Source organism: Uloborus diversus, chromosome 2 (assembly GCF_026930045.1).
Source record: "Uloborus diversus isolate 005 chromosome 2, Udiv.v.3.1, whole genome shotgun sequence".
NCBI classification, from domain to species: Eukaryota; Metazoa; Arthropoda; class Arachnida; order Araneae; family Uloboridae; genus Uloborus; species Uloborus diversus.
This window is the reverse complement of record NC_072732.1, coordinates 115,724,928-115,739,449: the sequence shown is the minus strand read 5'-3', so window position 1 is coordinate 115,739,449 and position 14,522 is coordinate 115,724,928. Positions and strand designations below refer to the sequence as shown.

The following is a 14,522-nucleotide window of genomic DNA, read 5'->3' as shown; positions in this document are numbered from 1 at the left end:
CATGAATTGGTTCTCTTATTTTGAATTTAAATATTAATATTATAGTACACTTCGTTTATTTACACGCTGTAATTTGAATTAAAAAATGCCTTCACTTACCGTAACGCAAATATGCCTGATTTTTATTGAAAACATTTTTAAGTATGTTCCTTGGCTTTTAACTCCTGCTCAAATCATGGGAAATTATTTTAAAAATCATAGTTTTTTTCTTTAAATACGGTCTATTGTTAAAACATAATTTGACAACACTGTTCTTAAAGTAAAAAAACAAAACAAAAAAAACATTTAAAAAATATTGGTAAAAAAAACATGTTATTTAAGTAGCAAAATTTTATTCATCAAATTATCAGAAGATGTAGGCAATATCAAGTGATCAAACCTAAATAAAGCGTCTTACATTTGCAAATGCTGAAAAAATAAATTAATTTTTATTTTTCATCAAATAAATGTTGCTTTTTACAAGTTTAAAAATATATCTAATATCATCTTCAGTAAGTATTTCAATGCGTCTTTAGTGTATTTTTGGGCACACACATGATTTTTGATTTTCACACATCTTTTAACTAATAGTGCTCAAAATATGTTACTCATTCATGCCAGTTTCATATTTAACAGTCACAAAAAATGTATCAAATTCATAATTATTCCTTATCTGTTTAGGTAAATTTTACTACTCATGCAACTAAGTGCAATTTTCATACATTTCTTCAATTTTTATGAATGTTTTTGAAGTTATTTTCATACTACATTTTCTCTGCATTAATAAACTTTCAAAATGACATGAAATAATAGGAACTGTGAACTGTTATTGGCATAAAAAATGTGAACTTATTTCATATTGCCTTAGAGCAACAGTAAAATATCTTAGCCTAGAATTAACAACAATATATCCTACTGTTGTTCTGAGGCGACGATATTTTAGTGTTATGCGTAAAAACTAACCTTTAAGGACAATGGGAAAATCTAAGGACATAATAAGATGATAAAATGAGCTGCGTAAAGGAAAGGATGGTTCATAATTATTTCTAAGTAAAATTAAAAAAAAAAAAAAATCTTCTTTCCGAAAATTGATTTTTTGCATAAGTTTAATTTTGGAACTACATTGCTGTAACAGATACATGACGATTTCATCGCATCAACTTTCATGCAATGTGTACATTTCCTTACATGTGTACGTTCACTACCTTTCCACCCGTTAATGAATGACTGCTATATATACACATTTTTATATAACCTTTATAGACTGGCAGCGAATATGCAAGCTCTTCCATTGTCATTAGTCCCATGTCCTGTCAGAATATGAGTTGCACAACTTCGCCAACCATCGGCATGCGGAAGACTCAGAGTATTGATGCTAGTTACTTGGACCTTAGAGATTACGAAGACGCTCCGTATCCAAGGCCCTTATCCAGAGCAAAATCAGATTTTAATTTGACTTCGTCCAGTGCAAGCTTAGTCTCCAGTGATTATGGTAAGAAGTAAAATGGTTGAAGTTGTATGTTGTGGACAGTGAAAATATAAGTTTTATACAAACAGATGCAAATATTGAGCGTTTGTACTAAAAAAGTCAGATTTTTTTAAAAGTATTATAAGTTTAAGGAGATAATTGTAGATTTTAATCAGGGGTTTTAGGTACAGATGAAATGTGTTCATTTATTAAAAACAATTACCATGTTTAGCTAATATTCCGTTCAAAAAAGAAACAGCAATACAAATATCAGATCCTTAAGGAAACGTTACATATTACCTCTCGGTATTAATAAAATTCTTAAATTGTTCGTTCTTCATAAGTATATTCTGCGCAACAAAAACTACTTTGTTTATTAGATACTGTGCGAAAATATGAACATTTACCAAAGAAATTAAACGTAGTTGAAACATATTGATTAAATATTCTCAGTATTAACTGTGAATATTTAAATTTGACTCCAGTACTGATGGAAAGTAATCCTAAAGTGAACAAAAGAAATGATTCCCGTATTCTAATGGCATTTTTAATTGTTTTCTACGGTTAAGGGATTTGGTGAAACGTGTATCAGTACTTAAGTATCCTTTTTCTTTTTCAAATTTTCGAAAAGGTTTCTTGTTAATTATCATAAAATGTAGCGGAAATTTTAAATTAACATTTTAAAACTTTTGGTGAAACTTAATTTCTACAATAATTTCTTGTACTAAAATGTTCACTAGGATCTTCTCTTCGAGCCAAAAATATGGCGTCCGTCGGTAGAAAATCTTCTTCAAACTATCACGTGAGGGCTCTGTATTCCTATTTGTCCAGTGGAGAACATCAACTAAGCTTTCACGAAGGGGATGTAATTGTTCTCATTGGAGAACGTAACAAAGGGTGGCAGTATGGAGAAAATTTAAGGAATCACCGGTAAGTTGATTTTTATGATAAATGAACATCCATAAGTTTGAAAAATCTCGATTAGTTTTTATGTTTTTATTTTGTGCGTAGCATAACATAAATGAAATAGGAGCTGTGAAATTAAGTAGTAATGCTATATAAAACATATTTTCCATGCTGAAACTGTGTAATAAAAATTAAATCTTAATATTTTCATGCAGAATAACAGAAAACTAAAATATCCATCTATACTTACAATATAAAGCAGAAGAGTTTGTTTGTTTGAACGCGATAATCTCAGGAACTACTAGTTCAAATTGAGAAATTATTTTTGTGTTGAATATTTCATTAATTAAGGAAGGCTATATAACATCACACTATGACAAATAGGAGTGGAGCAGCAATAAATTAAAATTAAATCAATAATAATCAGGATGCATTTTTGTTGCATCAATAGCTCCAACTTATGTTGCCCGAATCGCTCAGTCGGTAAAACGCTCGGCCAGCAACCCTAGGATCTCGGGTTCGAACCACCCGGCTGCGGGCGGGAAGATTTCCGGTAATCATTACCCTGCAAATTTTAAAAATTAATTAAAAAATCAAGATTTTTCAATTATTTTTTATTGATTTTTTTCGATTTTTTTTAAACGGAAAACATCGATGTGGATAAGGGTGTGTAATTTTTTACTTTTTGTATATCATAGTGTGATGTACTTAAATACGTTTTTTAATACCTTGTTATCTTATTAACGCGGGTGAAACCGCGGGGCACAGCTAAAAATAAATATCGGAAAGTACAAATTGGGTCTCAATTTTATTACAGACACATGCAACGCTGGGTATGTTTGCTAGTACTGAATGTTATTGAAGCAAAACAATATTTTTAGTTAGATGTAATAAATATTTTTCTTTAGCATATACCTGATAAAAAGGTTTTGCTTTTATTATTTACTAATCATTACCATATAGGTAATAGATTGAAGTCACTTTTTCACGGTAAAATTTACTTTTAGAAAAAACATATAACAACTGACATTTTATTTATCTGAATGTCAATTTTTTACTACTGTGTATTTTCAATCCGTTTTAAACTTTATTGTTAAGTGAAACTGTTTACTTTTTAGAGAATTCTATTGCAAGTATTATAATACGTAAATACTTTTATTTTTAATATAGGGTTGGATGGTTTCCTATTGCTTACACAGAACCAATTTTAGACAGTTCCGAGAGTGAAGAGCAAAGGTAATTTTAACGCATTATCTCGAAAATAATTTCGGAAGATTATTTCACTTTTGCTAATTTGCTCGCGGAATTGAATTTAAAGCCCCGTTTATCAAAATTAATTAACCGGATGATTAAAAAAAAGACAACACCGTCGCTATAAATTGCAAACGTATCTAATCATGCAATTTCCTCCGCTTTAAATGAGTGCCGAAAGGGGCGATATGAAGAATGAAATAAATAACTTTCTAGAACGATTTTCTTCTTTATGTACGGACTTAAAAACCATATTTTGTTCAAAGACCTGATAACTTTTTCTTAATTAGCAGCTGATAAATTCCACCTCGTTTCCTTCTTTAATTGATCCTAGCACTTATGGAGCGGAAAACTGAGCAGTTGTAAACTACCAGGGTCTGATATTAGGGAGTCGATTCATTCGACATTTTGGTTCTAAAATAGAAAGCGAGATACCGAGTAGTCAAATCCTGTTAGCGCGAAGTCCCTTAATGTGGAATTTTGCTTAGTGCGAAACAATTGACATTCCCCGTCAGATAAAGCTAAACATTAGTGTTAAATCAATCGTTTAGAACGAATATGATTAGGACCAAATACTATTCAAAACGAAACAAGAATATTTACGGTCAATAACAATAATAATCATTATTGTTATAATTATTTCCAGAGCGATTATTATTATTACTATTATTTCCAGAACGAGTATTATTATTATTTCTTGAACGATTATTATTTTTATTATTTCTAGTACTAGGTTTTTTATTATTTATTATTTCTAGAACGGTTATTATTATTACTATTTTTTCTGGAACAATTATTATACTTGTTATTTCTCGAACAATTATTATAATTTATTATTATTTCTAGAACGACTATTATTATTATTGTTATTATTACTATTTTCATTATTAATCGAAAATTAAGAGATAAAAAAAAACAACCTTTTACATGAAATTTCCTTAATAACTTCAGAATGTTGAAACATTTGTACTTCAACTCAAACCAGTGTCCATAACACAGTCAGTTCTATGTATCAAATGCGAAACAGAAAATTATTCTTCCAGTCCTCTAAATTTTGTTAGTATTAGTCTATTAGACTTGTTCTAGTAAATGCTAGTAATTGATATCAAGCGTTGGTACATATACTAAGTACACATATTATAGTTGGGGGCAAACCTAACCTGTCAGCGTCGTTATGCTGTGATTAGGAGCTACGTAACATTTAGAATGCTAGAATATCAGATTTGCCTCAACTATAGTATGTTCCTGTATACTGGTTTGTGCACTAAAAACGAGTTGACGAAAACTGGTAATTAAACTCCAGTAGTGCTGTTTGAGTGATGCTTAACAATTTTTTAGTCAATGAAAGTAGAAGATTTAATTAATTCATATTTGAGACAAGTGAAATATGAAAATGTAATTGTTCTTTACGGAAAACGTTTATCTGATACGCTGTAATTAAATTTCAAGTTTTAAAAAATCTTTGAGCAAATCTTGCTAGATTTGCTCAAAATAGAGTTTTATCAGTTTTTTACCAGATTTTTCTGCAACGTAGCAACCATTGCTGCGGAGTCGAAGTCGTGGAGTCGGAGTGATTTTTAGGGGAAAAGGAGTCAGAGTCGGGAGTCGAAGGTTTTTAAATTTCAAAACTCGAAGCGTCGAAGTCGGAATTAGTCATTTTTCCTCCAAATTCACAACCCAACCTGATTTTGGGTAAAGGAATTTGAGTCGAAGACGAAGACTAAAAATTTGTGTCCGAGTCAAAGTCGGTCATTTTCCCTCCAACTCTGCAACCTTTGTAGCAATTAGAGATTAAAATTACTTGTTGTCAAATACTTTGAAACAAGCAAAAGCAAATAAAACAACACAAAATCGCACGAATTAGACGGGAAAACTGCCTATTACGGGGCTTTAAGGAACCCACCAGTAGTTTACCAAGGTTATCCCAGTTTCAGTGCAAAAAAATGCAATTTTTGGATGTTTGAGACAAGGCTGGATGGACAAGATTCTGTGAGAACCAAAATGTCGGGCAGGTTGTCCTGTTCTCTAAAGCGGTTCCAGTTGCAGCGACTCCTCAAAGCCATATTTATAAAAGGGAATGTTCAGAATGAATGCCGGGGGATAATTATTCTTGGGGTACAAATTACTGATGGTAATGCTGTTCCGACTATGATTGCCGCCATAAATTGAAATCGTGTGAGAATTGATTCACTGTGGCTTGGATGGAAGTTCGCGATGATAAATGGTGAGGGGCGAGAATTTTTCTCTGCTTCGGGCGTTCTAATTGTTCGGATATCTCCCATCACGCTGGGCTGATCCGAGAACGATTGTTTGAGTCGAAGGCTTTTGTTCTGCCGAAGACAATAGCGGCTGGTTATTAGCAGCATTACGCAGATCTTTTTGACGCCTTGATAGATTTCTTAGCTGCATAAATTGAAGATATTATACTTATTTGAATAAAATTGTAATGCATTTAACAGTCTGATGATAATGAAAAATGTCTCTAACATTTTCTTTTATCTTCGTATAATTATAACATCCGGCATTTTATTACTAAGATTTGAACTAATAAATGCGCAGTGCTTTCAACTGTCACATCATAATGAAACGTATAATCAGCGCTTCAAATTTTATGATGTTTTATTTAAATATAAGAAGTTATGCATTTAAACTATGTTAAAACTATGTTTCAATTAAACTATGCTTAAATGAAGGTAGAGCGCATTTAAGAATTAAATCAAAACGGAACATGGTCTTAATAGTTTCATTTTAAATTACTATTCAATTATAGTAGTTTAGAGTACATGTTTAAACGAATGTCAAATGTATTTAAACGCTATGTCATATTATTTTATTTAAAGGTTTATCATTTAAATATAAAAAAGTCTAAATGGGGTTGAATGTTTTAAAATTCAACCTATTATCGATAAATTTAGCACAAACATAATGTAAATTCTAAACATTTCAAATACTTTACCCAAAAATACGGTAACCGTATAAACGCAGTTCAATGCTTGATGATATTTTAAACAACTAATAAATTCCTTGAATCGAGCTTGAAATGCTTATATTTTTGAATACAACGGAAACACTTTATAATGCAATGCCGTAAACTCTATCTATGAAATTAAGAAAAAAAGGGTTTCACTTGTTGTTAATTGAAAAACATCTTCAAATTATTACGATGGCTATCAAAAGTTTAAGTTCAATTTGTATCAAATAATATATTTGAATTATCTCATCGTGCATCTCTTCCATCTGAAATAATATTTACAGCAGTAGCAGTCCAGATAGAAGCCAATGGGGAGAAAAATCGGATTCCAGAACGTTTCCGAGCATTAATGGTTCACCCGTAACAAGAAGTCCAAGAAGACCCTCCAGTAGCTACACACTGAGTGCTCATGCCCTAGCGCCTGATCAAGAGGTGCCTGTCCAGTCAATATCAGCTGTTAAAAGCCTTAGGCCACATTCCACTTTCACAGACAGTCCTGTTTTTGAAGCGAAAGAATTGATGCCCAAGGTAAATGTTCTACTTATTTCAAGTATTCAAGCACAGTTCTAAAAAACATAGGTCTTGGTTTTTTTTTTTTTTTTTTAATGCAACATGAGTATTGTCAAGTTTGTTGTCCCCTTCGTTAACAGACTGGGTCAGTTTTTTGGTGAGACAACTGCTGTTATTAGATTTTTTAGACTTCCGGTGACAATTTTGGATGCCTTAACAAGAAAGTGCCTTTAGTTGTATCCAGGCTAGTTTCGTAGAATTTAGTGAAGTATTGACTTTGTACTTGCTTTTTCATATTTGCAAGTAATTTTAAAAAGTTATTTTGCTCTTAATGAAACAAAAATCTGAAAAATGGCTCAACTAAAATTAATTCAACGTGGCAGAAGGATTTTAAGAGCAGTCGCTTGTTTCGTTAGCACCGAGAAAAGTATGGCAAATGTGTAGTCTGAAGGAAGTTTAAGTATTTGCTAGCTTTTATACTTATTTAAATTAGCAGCTTATACAATCGAATCGTTAAATAACTTACGTTAATCGCACTTGTCAAGGCAAAAAAAAAAAAAATGCAATCGTCTATTTTTGAAGAAATTATTATTATTGTTTTAACTATTTCGAGAAGTAAAGGTAAATATATATTGCTATTAAAGAATAGCAATTGTCTATTTTTTAAGAAATTATTTTTACCTTTTTCTAAAATATAGTTAAAAATATATTGCTATTGAATAGTTAAAAAATAACTAAATTGTTCATTATTAAATTGACCCAAAATTGTATTCATTTATAGTTATACTTCCAAAATTCAAGATTTTCACGAAAAATGTATTAAGGAGCTAACGTTCGGTTTGATCTCTTTCAAAGACGCTAATCACTTAATCGATCTAAAGATATAAAGAAGACGAGTAAAAAAGAGGTATTTTCGTTTCTAGGCTACTCCAGTAAAGACGAAGCAGCCACCGAGAACTCCCTTGCACGAAACTACCACATACGCATCCATCAAGTTCCACCACCCTCCCCTGAAGGACACGTTTCGAGAGGAAACGTCTCCCGGAATCTTCCGGTCCCCGAGGAGATCCCTCACCGCGCCCTTCCCCATCTCAGTCCCTCCACCCGAGCTTCCAACATCAGCATCCCTCCACAGCAGTAATGACAGTGGATTCTGCAACGACGCCAGCCAAAGTCAAAATAGCCCAACTCCATCCGATGTGCCACCAACCAGTGACTTGATTGGTAAAGAAACAAGGTGATATAGACTTCTGTCTTTTAGCGTGTTTCATAGAGCCGATTGTACCTAAACAGGGACGTCCCGACCCCAAAGTCGCTGGGACCTTCCAAAATTTTCCCTTGCTTGGTGTAGGCTATTATAATATAAATGATTGAAGCATATGGCTGCTAAGGTAGGTTTCTCTAAAAAACATTTTGGGCCATTCCACTGAAAACGGTCATTTTGTCCCGCAGGTAACGCCTCATACATTTCATTGAAAATTATACTTTAAAATATTAATGAACAATTTTTTTCTGTTTAACAAATGACCAACTTATGTGTGATTTCTTAAGCAAAAAATTTCGCCATTACTCTTCAAAATTATTACTTTTAAATGAAATAAAGGGTGTTATTTAGAGGTATAGAACTTTAAGTTGGCAACACTGCTTGATATGTGTGTTATTTTAATAGATGTCACTTGTTTTGTGTTCAGTTTGGTTTGCCATTTCATCATGAATGAACATCAAGACGGCGCAACATGCCACAGAGCGCGTGTCACAATTGATTTATTGTAAGAAACGTTCGGTGAACGAATAATTTCGCGTATTGGACACGTGAATTTGTCTGCAAGATCATGCTATTTAACACCGCTGGACTACCTTTTGTGGGGCTATGTGAAGTCTCTGGTCTACACCGATAAGCCACAGACGATTGACGCCTTGGAAGAGAACATTGACCACATTATCACTGACATACGGCCTCCATTTAACTGTGTTTTATTTGAACCTAAAGTTCTCTACCTCTAAAAAAACACCCTTTATACCGTCATGTGCGGGACAAAGGGTTGACTTTTTCGTGGAATGGCCCTGTAAATGAAAAATTCACATACCTTTCGATGCAAAAAGGTAACTTTTCCTGCTTTGTTTAAAGCATTTAGGAGACCATTTTGAAACTCTGACTCTCTCGGGTTGTTCGGCTGCCTAGGTATAACTATCTGTGAAAAAAGAAAAAAATATATGCATCAATTGACATACATTACTTTTGCAGCTACATACTTCAAATGTTCGTAATGTACGATTACCGTAGATGAATACTGAATGCATTTCAGATTTTAAAACCCTGAAATGCATATACTAGTCAGAAATATGCTTAGAAACATTATTAAACTTTTAAATTTTGTTAAAATTTCCCCATAAATTATGAATCATCACTTTTTAAAATAATCTTTAATTTCTCGCACCAGATGTTGAATTTAGTTTGAGTGTTCTAACCTGACTCAATAGGTTTGGTCAATAGGACATATCATTCGTGTCATTCTATCTCTATTTTATAAACCAAGCATGCATTTTAAATATGAGCATTTGTTTTCAATGTTAAACTTGGTGAAATTTTGTTCCTTTCGTGATGTTTTACTGGAAGATTTATGTCAAGGGTTGTTCCTTTTATTGATTTAAGTTTTTTACTTTATTAAAAAAACAAAGAAAAAATCTCATTTGATTAATTATAATAATATCTTTAAAAATTAAAAATATAACCAATATTTGTTATTATTAGAGCATTAACACTAGTTAAGAAGCTTGCATCAGAAATTCATGGAAAGGAAATTACTTCTCTGCATGAGCTGCTTAAAAGTATATTCTTTTGACTGTAAGAGGTCTTTCTCATTGAGGTGGGAAGATGTTGGCGATCTTTAGCAACTATGTTGTTTTGGTTACTTTTTCTCACCTGCTGTTTATTATTGAGTCACTCATCCCAAATCACCATGGCAGGTTACACGATTGAGTAGCAAGTCTAAATGATTAAACTTTATTATTAAAATGAATGTTTGTTTGTGCTAACATTGTGAGCCTTTTCCTCATCTTACTGCAGATTCAGTAGCCCTTCACAGCCCTATATAGGATGACGTTAAACGATGCGAGGTTTCCTAGGTGACAATGAATTCACAAAGAGTTATTGTTTGATGCCTCCGCCCAAAATTCGCACCATACTCCATATTTTTTTGAAAAAGAAGTAGGTGAGGCCATTGCCGTCGACACTGAGAGCTGAAGAACGATGACAACCGATTTCTTTTTGCGCAAACTGAGCGATATGGACATAGACGACATTTAGTTCCAGTAGAACGGTGCTACGTGACACACAGCGGACGTCATGATGCACATTCTACATGGACGATTTATGGAAATGGTTATCTCACACAGAAGTGACGTGATATTGCCACAACAAATCGTGTAATTTGACCTAGCTATATATATATATATATTTTTTTTTGTATGGTTTCCTGGAGTTACAAAATGGAGGGAGTGAAGACTTTCATTTATGAAACCAAGATCCCAACTCACGTGACAGGTTTTGAAGCAAAGCACTGTAAGAAATCAGGTTTCTTTCGTGTGTTTCACGCAAAACGTGTCAACCATTCGTCGTCGTTGAGTCACGTGACTTGTGGTGTTTGGATCAGCTTTAGCTAAGCCAATGATTGGACTTGTCCCTCCATTTTAATTCCTGCTCTAACTTCTATACAAATAAGCTGCAATCTACCGATGTCCTTAAATTAATATAACCGAGAGCATTGTTCAAATTCAGTCAGTTCTTTGCAGCAGATTCATTGAAAATTGGACCATTTGAATCCATGGCACCGGGAAATGTCACAGTAAATTAATTAATAACGTTATATTCCATACAAAATGACGTGCTTGGACCTTAAAAATAAAAAAGGAATTTCGTTAATGCCTCACACATAGCTTGTTTTATTCCATTTGCAACATCTACCCGCTCTTTGCGAAAATCGCGGATTAAGTGAAAATAGTGTTATAATCTCAATGTTAGAATTTTGTTACGCAACATACAAACTGTTTTAGCTCAAAAAGCTATTTATCTTTAAGGTAGTTATGAGTAAAAACATCCGGTAATTTTGCACATTAACACAATGGACACTTTTTCAAGCAATGAACTAATTTTGTTAGTATAAATAAGACATTCTAGACTCTAATTGATGAATTCTTTTTCAGGGATAACATTTTTGCAAGTGTAAAGTTACGAAAAGTGGTCACCAACGACCGGTCTGCACCCATGATTTCATAATAATAAAAGATCAGAAGCACATTTTATCTTGCCGTTTGTATTATGATATAAACGTTATGAAATATTAATATTTTATTTTAGAAATATTTATAAGCAAAAGATATCTTTTCGCGAATGCTTATCAACATTCTGTGTTTCAATCACCAAGAAAATTTACTTTATCATTAAATAATACATTTATGAAGAACTGAAAAGAAGTGCTGTGTTTCACAGAAAAATTAAATGCAGATAAAATTTAAATATCCCTACGACTGAGATCTATGTTCAACGATTATATCATTTATATTAAGCAAAAGGGTTTTTTTTATAAGTTTCACACAAAAAATTTATAATCCGTTGTTTATGTAACATATTTTAGTTACCATTCAAAAGTATGGCCCCTCCCCCTTTTCTTCTAAAAAAAAAAAAGAGTAAGACGTACAGTGTTACTACCCTGTTGTTCTTAATTTATCAACCGTAATGCTCATAAACATGCTTTAATTTCAATTAGTTTATTTAAGAAGGTATCTTTGTAGCATCCGTAACGTATTGATATTTCTTCAGAGCAATTCAGAAAAAAAGATAAGTGAGCGTCATTAAAACTTTTACATTAACATGTGTCAACAAATCATGCGTATGTTTTATAATTATAATGTAGCATTCGAAAGAAACTTGAGAAGTTAATTGCATATTTTTTTCTGTCATTTAAAGATTTTATGAAAATACTAACATACAATCCGAATCATTTTGTTTGAAACTCGAGTAATTTTATGGCAACACTCATAGAAAGTTTAAAAGTTAGCGTTTCTTCTCAGTCATAAATTATATTCTACCATCCATTTTCTACTTTCTAGAACAAACTGAACGAGATATATAATGAAAATATTTAAAAGAAATTAATAAATAAACGTCACTGTACAGATCATTACAAAAAGTATTTTACCATTATTTGATTATTTTCTATTTTTAAAATGTTTATTTTAATTTCAATTATTAACTTTACTCATTACTACTGTTTGAGCAGAAATTTTTACAAAAGTAGTATTTTTGTGACCATTTCAGAATTCAGTGTTATTACTTCTATTATTATAATTATGATTATTGAACTTTTGATTAAACTGCTTTTTTCTTTTAACCATTGAAAGAAAACACTGCATAGTTTAAACTGGCTGCACCTTTTTATTGTTATTTTTTGCTTTAAGAACTTTTCTTTCACTAACGAGGAAAAAGAAAAGCAGCTTAAGCAGAAAGTCTGGACTTTTCTTCTTATTTTTGATCGAGGTGTACATACTCAATGTAAAAAACAGTTGGACACGATTAAATAAGGACATTTTTTTACAGGAACCCAAACCTTCAATGTAATGCGAAATGAGTCATGGTATTTTTTTTTACTGAATTTAATATTGAAAACATTGCAAAACTGACTTTTTCTCTCTCTGGACTGATTTGTATAATAATAAATCCATTATTAATGTGCAAATGCTATTTTCTCACAAAGTTTTTGTTTTAATTTTATCATTACTAAATTCAGTAAAAAATGGTATACTTCATTTCTGCATCGTCATGCATTGAAGGGTTAACTGATTTGGAGATTTAACTGTGTATATAAATCTAAAAAGCTTATCCTGTAAATAATGAACAACAAAAATACTGAATCTATGGTGCGTATATTGTATCACAGAGGCATGAGATGTAATCTGTGCCAATGTATAGCAGAAACTAGTAGAACAAATCTTCATTTTCAGCATAATTTTTGCCTAGCAATATTTAGTGAAAAGAATGCAGCCATGTCAGCGACGGTTTTGTACAGTATTTTTTATGACATGAAAATTGCTCATTAAACTACTGAAGAGAGAATTAATTTATTAGTTACTGCAATATATTTTATTGTTTGCATTGAGCTTTAAAACAACTATATTTGTAAAGAAATTTTTTACTTGCTAAGAGATTTTTCTCGAAAGTTACAGCTATGGAGCCGTTAGGAAGAAGCAAATAAAATTGTATAAACTTTTATTGTACTGTATGATGGAAAAAAAATGAATATAAATTGTACAGAAAAAAGTTAAACAATTTCAATTTCTATAAATTGTTCCCTTCATTTCATAGCTGAAAAAGAATTTTATTTTTTAATTTTTGAGAGTTTTTATTTTATATTGGTTCTTATTTTAGTTTCTGTCGTGGAAAACATTTCAAGAATAAAGATACGCGTATAAAAATTACATAACAAATGTGTTACAAATATTAATATACGTGTTACTTGTCATTCGAACATGTGAGCAAAAGGAAATACAGGTTCGTTGACAAACAGTTTAGTATAAGATGTTTCTACATGAACTAAAAATAATTTTCGAGCACTTAATTTATTTTTGATTAAATTTTTATAATGCAGCTAGTGAATCTTAAGTTAACGTTTTAAACCCCTAACATATATTGCATTCAAGAAAAGCAAATATAAAAACTTCTGTAAGTATACAAAGAAAGAAGAAAATAATAATAATTATTATAAAATGAACATAATGAAAAACGACTCGATTGACGGCAATCCACTATCGGTTTTGGTGGGCGGAGCGAATCGATTGTAGATGTTTCGGACCAGCATGCCTCTAATAATTTCGAACGTGTATAATAGAAATGACTCAATATAACATTTTGTACATCCGATTCACTACCCCCCATAAGTAAACTTTTTAATTTGAGATTTTACAATAGTGTTGCAGTGCTGACATGTTTGACTTACGCTGTTATGCCGCACAATGAAATACGATTCACTAAGATAAGTGTACTGTCTCTCTCTCTCTCTCTCTCTATATATATATATATATATATATATATATATATATATATATATATATATATATATATATATATATATATATATATATATATATATATATCATAGCAATATAAGGATTGAACAAGAAAGAAAATTTTTTTTAAAGGAACGAAAAAATGAAAAAATCCCAAAATACACTGGGGCCTCATTAGGGGCCTATGGCACCAACATTAAGCATAATTATCATAATTACTGCATTGCAGTTCAAAGACCAACATGCTATATATATATATAAGTGCAACACCGGCATAAAATCGGAAATTAAAATTTTGCACTTGGGTCGGTATTGAAATGGATGTAGATTTATTCAAGGACAAGTCCGTCTCGACATAAAGAGCAAAATTGGGTA

The 14,522-nt window shown here is 31.7% G+C and overlaps 1 protein-coding gene across 1 annotated transcript in view; it reads left to right on the top strand.

Moving 5' to 3' along the window:
- Positions 1–11,361, top strand: part of LOC129217262 (brain-specific angiogenesis inhibitor 1-associated protein 2-like) — a 206,042-nt gene extending 194,681 nt beyond the window's left edge. Inside the window, exons 10-15 of the mRNA XM_054851533.1 lie at positions 1,243–1,471; positions 2,188–2,377; positions 3,524–3,589; positions 6,860–7,103; positions 8,009–8,322; positions 11,289–11,361. Of these exons, the coding sequence (XP_054707508.1) occupies positions 1,243–1,471; positions 2,188–2,377; positions 3,524–3,589; positions 6,860–7,103; positions 8,009–8,322; positions 11,289–11,361 (1,116 nt within the window). The remainder of the gene's footprint in view (positions 1–1,242; positions 1,472–2,187; positions 2,378–3,523; positions 3,590–6,859; positions 7,104–8,008; positions 8,323–11,288) is intronic.
- Positions 11,362–14,522: the final 3,161 nt, after the last annotated feature.